We start from the raw sequence: 6,550 nt of genomic DNA on the forward strand, positions 1-6,550 counted from the left end.
ACATTACTTATTTGTAAATATTTTAATAAAATAAAAACCATTTAGAGACTCAACAAGATATGATTATTTATTAAAATCATTTGAATTAATTAATAAACCATATACTGAACTTAAACAAAAAGAATTACAAGAACAACAGTTGGAGGTTATTGTCTTATCAAGTTTCTTTATTATTAATTATTAATAAAAATATAAAATAATAATTATGAATTTGTATGTTTAGGCACAAACCATTAGTACAAATATGGAGAACGCAAAATTGCAGTCTCTTATAAATAATGTAAAAGATTTATTGCCCCATTTAGGAGATGGATTCATCCAGGTTAGTTAATTTGTATTTTTTTAACTCTAACATTTAAATATAATTTATCATTTATTGTTTTATAGAAATGTTTAGAATATTATGACATGGATTCTGAAAAAGTTCTAAATATGGTCTTGGAAAATTGTCTCCCTTCAGAACTTACTCAGTATGATTTAAATCTTCCTTTGATGTCAGCGTATGAGGATAATGCTACTGGTTTTGATCCTTCAATTAAAGGGTAAGCTGGGTTTTATTACTTCAATGAATAATATATTATAACTATTAACTATATACAATATTTATCGATATAAAATAATTAATTTGTGTTAATATTATGTTTTATTTTTATTAAGAAATAAGAAACTTAAAAAATTTAAAAAACTCTTGGACAATAAATCTTTCCGAAATGAAATGCGCCCATTTTATGAAAAATATTATGACACTGAAGTTACATGTGCTGAATTCGATTCATATTATAATGATGAACATGATGATACGTATGAAATTGAATATGTCAGACCAGAACCAGTAGATGAAAATACAAAGAGAAGACCAGATGTTGTACCAAGGGTTTTAATGGAGAAAAAAACTATAACTGAAGTTGTAAAAGAAGAGTCTTCAGATGATGAACCTCAGAAAGTATCGAATTTTCAACCATTCTGTGAAAATCCTGAAGAAGTTCGAGAACGACAAGCTAGGAAATTTGCTGCAAAGCAATCAAAAAAATCCATTCGAAGTAAGTATTTACCAGTAAAAACAAAGTGAAACATTTTTTGTTGATATCTGTAATTATTAAATTTGTTAGATAACCCAAAAGTAGTTTCTTCGTCAGCTAAACCATCTGGGTCAAATGTCGAGTTGGAAAGGCAAAGGAAAAATGAGAACAAAGCATTCAGCGGGAACCATAACAGAAGAAATGCTGCTAGAAACAAACAACAAAAAGGAATGTTTTAATTCTTTCTATTCCTCAGATTTTCCTATAAAAATAGCGATGTTTATATTATAAGATACATTTTACCAAATAATGTATACCTATCCTTATTTTTAAAGATTTTTTTTTTATTTATTTAATGTTCATAATTACTCCTTAAATTTTATTCTGAAACCTTTATTTCTTAGAAAACTTCTAATTATAGATACTTAAAAAGTAAACTTTTACTATAATACTATGGTATCATAATAATATTTAAAATCAAATGTTCAGTTCATAAATACATAATTTAATGAACTGCACGGAAATATTTTCCTATATAAACTTTTATATTGATAATTTTGAAATGATAAAAATATTAATTATATTTTTATTGTCATAAGAAAAGTTATAAAAATTAAAAACTAAAAATTATCATTTATATAATTATGATTTATTGTTATGTAATTTTGAATTCTTTAGTTAAAAATATACTAAAAAGTTGCTTATAATCTACTGTACCTATTACCATGGATTATAAATACTAAATACAATAGTATTTATAATCAATGCTATTACCTACCTACTAGTTGGAATAATTCTCTATAATAAACAAAAAACCACTCTAATGCAACAACATTGTTGTTACCTACTTATAATATAATTGATTGTATAACACTTTGAGATATTTATTTATTCTTTATAAAAAATTGTAAATATTATAAGGATAAAAAATATGTAAGTGGCCAAATATAATGGTTTAAAATAATAAATAATACGATCATAATAAGCTGCAGTAGAACACAAATCACTGGTAAACTGAGTATAATAACTACTACATACACAAGTTTTAATTTCTTTGACTGTTGACCGCGGTTTATTCATATTCGAACATTGTAACTGGAACCAAAACCAAAAGCTTTAATAAACCATAACTGAAACCTAAAATCTTAAAAAAAACAGTTTACAAAACTTAAACCGAAACCACAAAATTGAAAAACTGTTCTTAAAACCGATTGAAATTTAAAACTAATATCGGTTTCTAAGTTTCTTTGAATTTTATATAGTTAATTACCTGTATTATTTATAATTCTAGTTAAAATGACTATTTTTTTGCGGAAAAAATATTTTGTCTGAATCCCGATGGTATTACTGAGTATATTACGAAATATTAATAGGTACTTAATACAATAATACAATTAATATTATTCTATTTATATTCCATAATATTATTTAGTATTATAGCTAGGTCCGTCTCACAGTCATCTATTGCTTATGTCATAATCATCAGTCTCTTCAGTGTGTCCCCTGAATTACAAATGTGTGTAAACACAAACGTGTATTTTAATCTTAACAGTAAGCCTTTTTAAATAATAATATTTTCAATAGTCCGCAATACACTTTTTTTAGTATTCATTTAAATTAATATTTTGTTCAAATATTATAATAAGCATAATATAGTTAACAATAGATTTATTATACTCTAATAGTTATAGTGTGATGTTATTGTAGATTACAATTAAATATTAATGTAATCGAATAATGATCTCAATCATAATAATATTATGATTGAGATCATTATGTTGTACCTATGTAAAGAAAAGGTATGTTCAACATAATATTAAAGTTAACAACACAAAATAAGTTCTGCTGAAAGTAAATTTTCTAAATTGTATGTACCTAGTTACACCAATTATATAAATTGGACATATTCTAAGGCTGTAAGCTCAGCCCTTAATATTTAATAGATAGTAAAATTGGGTCTACAGTTATTAGATAAAGGAAAAACAATCAAAATTTTCAAAAACCTTTCTTGATACCGATAAATATAAAAAACCATATTTGAGACCGAAACCAAAACCAACAGTTTTGAAAAACCAATCATTAAACTTAAACCAAAATAATAAAATGTAGAAAACCGTTCTCAAAAACCGAAACGTAACCGTTAAAATTTGAAACAGTTTTGATCCCTGTCTGAAATAATACAAACTCTAAACTTAAATTTAAAAAAGTGGCTATTGGGTGTCGGTCTGTTGTATTACATTAGGTTCTAAGGTCCATCTATTTTATTAATAGCGTTGAACAAAAATCATTTTGACTTACTTTTATTCAATAGTAAATAAACAGCACATTATTGTTACATTATTAATTTTAGTAGACTTATATGAAATCAGAGGACCAAGCATAAATCTAAATTAGCTATAAAATGTAAGAGATGTTTTACAGTTTTTGAAAGTAAAACTTGTAAAAATAAACTTTGGGGTATGACTGGCCTACGAAAAAAAAAAATAATTGCTCAACAAACCAACTATCTCAGCCTATTACGTTTAAAATGGTGTCAATAATTTATATACCTATTTCAAAAATTGTTAAAGAATAGGTACCTAATATGATTTAAAACTTGTGTTACATAACAATAAGCACATAGAAACTTTAACTTTAAACTTTGCTTTATATTTGACCTTAACCAGTATTCATATACTATATAATATATATCTTATACATTTTATTCTGTATTTGTTCCTGAATATGAATGAAAATATTGTTGTAATTATCATGACTGATTGGTAGTCAGGAAAGAGCCGGTTCATAAGAAAGTGTTGAAATATATGATATATACTTAATTTATATAACATCGTTATTATTATTATCCTATATATCTATTGTTATTCTTATTATCATAATGTTGTTCACTTGTACCCAACCATATCTGATTTTAAACATTCTTCCTAACGAAGTTTTTATGCCGTGAGGCTATTATTTACATATAATAAGTTACCAACTTAAGTTTTTTTTATGTTTTTAAGGCTAACTCATAAAGCAACTCAACATATTTTAAAATTCATATAAAAAAACATGTTTGATGTTTTTATTTATTACTTATTAATTTATTAATATTGAAAATGTCTTATTTGTACTTTTGACTTCTAGTAACATGGTAGTTTGAGTTGATTCTTTCCGAAAACATTGCTTATTATAGTGTATATATTTTATATCATATAATATGATTGTTATTAATTTTTGACTCAATAGTGCCTTACCGGAGAACGATATGATTAATTTGTGGTACCTATATATAGGCTATTAAAATTAATATAAACTTTTTGAAAATGTCATTGTTAATAATAGTAAAAAAAAAATAACATTTTTTTAAAAACAAACTTTTCTAAAAAAACATATTAAAAAAAAATATATATTAAAAAAACAAAAAAATAATGAAAAATTTGTTGATGAAAAATTTAACAGTGTGTGGTGCTCTTACACTTGATATATACTCTCAGTCACTATCTTATATACAGGATTGAACAAAGAAGTGTATGTGAGACATAGCTCGGCTTTAAATGTTTTGTATGATGCACCACCCACTTTTAAATTTTTCATTAATTTTTTGTTTTTTTAGAAAAGTTTGTTTTTAAAAAAAATTTTTTTTTTCCCGTTTTTTTTTTTCATCGTCAAAAAGTGCCTCAAATCGAGCGCGCAAGATTTGATTACAGACAGACGTGAAAGCGAACGTAAGAAAAGTGTGTAATAAAATAATACGTAAACATGCTCATGAACATTATTTTTGAATTACAACAAAACCACTATAATATTATGATTCTATTCGTTGTAATATCTAATTATGAAGACGCCACATCTATATGCAGCCCTCGCATAACATTTTGGTTTTCACTTTTTGACTTCCAAAAAAACATCCGTCGCCGGACAATACTCTATACACTGCCGGTGAATTGCAAAACCATGTTCGATTTTTAACGTTGACGACAGCAATTACTATAAAATTATATACATTCCAACTACCTAACACATGTTTTGACTTTTTAATTAACAAAAGTTAAAGATTTTTGACCATCATTTTTGGTCCCCTCGACCTTTGACTATAATATATGGTCAACTCTGAACGGCAATGCTACCACACATAATTCTACATTTTACGGGCCATCTGTGAAATCGAGACCAGTTAACCACAAACAGGATATGATAGCGCCATCTAGCGCTCCAGTGCACGTTCTGAGTCCGACGATTGCTAAAAGTAGAACAGACGTTTTCCGTTCAGCGTTACCCCGGATGGGGACCGAATGTCTTATATATATACAACTGGTAATTCACTACACCTTCGGAGGTCTGTTGTGCGACAACCGTCCCAAAAAGTCGTATGACAATTATAAACCTGTACCTACTCAATAAAGACACTTAGTCAAAACTCCGTTCGGGTGTTCCACCGACCCAGGACAACCGGACCGAGTCTTAATGGCTATACGTACGAATGTACGTTTCGATACTTTCCACACATATGTGATGTGTATCGAAGGGTCCTATCACGTTTGTCCACAAAATCTCGACCTCCACAAAATTTTTGCCATTTTATTCAACTATTAAAATGTTTTTATAGTTATAATTATAATTTTTTCATTCATGAAAAGTAAATTATAATGCATTACTATGCGTTCCACTGATGAAAAACAAATGTTTTATACCTTAAAAATATAAAAATCTAACGAATCATATAAATTATTGTGATGTAACACAATATAATAGTCTGTTTAAAAAAAAAAAATTACCTTTGTTTCTATTCTTTATGATTATATCATAATTATATTACCTATCTACAAATGGATGTTTGTCTGTATGTCTGTAATTAATATGCTTAAGAACTACTGGACAGCTTTCAAAATAAAAGTTATGATATCAATAAATTTATTAATTATTTTACGGTATTTAAATTTGTACTCAATATATGAGCATTTAGCCAAGTATTATTATAATTAATATATGCGTTTACGCATCGTACTAAGAAATTAACATTAAGCGAGTGACGCGTTTATTGTAATAATTTAAACTTTCATAATTTACATACATATTAACATATCATCAAATAAACACAACGTTGCTACAAAGCTAATATTAAAAAGGTGGGTAAGTAGATGCCACTGTACAGTAGGTTACAAGTGGGTCTCAGTATAATGGATGGTATTAAATTTGAATTCAATGATATAATATCATTGTATACGAAGAATTATTCTGAGAGGTGACGGTGTGTCAGTGTGGATATTTTATATTATATTTATATTATTACTGCTTATTATTAATACGGTAGCCAGTAAGTTAAATTAATATTATGAAATTACAACAAAATAACTAAAATCTTTACTCTTGGTTATTTAATATGTAATTTCCTCCAAATTTTAACATAAAAATACTATAAGCATTTTTTTTTAAAGATATTTTGGTTACATAATAACTCGCTTACGTGGAACCTTGTTTAAAGTTTTCAATCCTTAGTCATAAAAGTTAACAGTTTATTAATTATTAACTACAAAATCATTTTAAAATTT

At 26.4% G+C, this 6,550-nt stretch overlaps 1 protein-coding gene across 1 annotated transcript; it reads left to right on the forward strand.

Annotated features, from left to right (window-relative positions):
- The first annotated feature begins 34 nt into the window (after positions 1–34).
- Positions 35–1,457, forward strand: LOC115033776 (activating signal cointegrator 1 complex subunit 2-like). Its single transcript, XM_029487697.1, has 5 exons — positions 35–145; positions 224–322; positions 388–542; positions 658–1,040; positions 1,110–1,457. The coding sequence occupies exons 2-5, from the start codon at positions 245–247 to the stop codon at positions 1,256–1,258; spliced, it is 765 nt and encodes a 254-aa protein (XP_029343557.1). The 5' UTR covers positions 35–145; positions 224–244; the 3' UTR covers positions 1,259–1,457.
- Positions 1,458–6,550: the final 5,093 nt, after the last annotated feature.

This window comes from Acyrthosiphon pisum, chromosome X (genome assembly GCF_005508785.2).
Source record: "Acyrthosiphon pisum isolate AL4f chromosome X, pea_aphid_22Mar2018_4r6ur, whole genome shotgun sequence".
NCBI lineage: Eukaryota > Metazoa > Arthropoda > Insecta > Hemiptera > Aphididae > Acyrthosiphon > Acyrthosiphon pisum.

Excerpts from the sequence above, each read along its gene's own strand:
- LOC115033776 (XM_029487697.1), top strand. The coding sequence starts at position 245 with ATGGAGAACGCAAAATTGCAGTCTCTTATAAATAATGTAAAAGATTTA. Across the intron at positions 323-387 it reads TAGGAGATGGATTCATCCAG|AAATGTTTAGAATATTATGA; the intron begins GTTAGTTAATTT and ends ATTGTTTTATAG. Across the intron at positions 543-657 it reads TTTGATCCTTCAATTAAAGG|AAATAAGAAACTTAAAAAAT; the intron begins GTAAGCTGGGTT and ends ATTTTTATTAAG.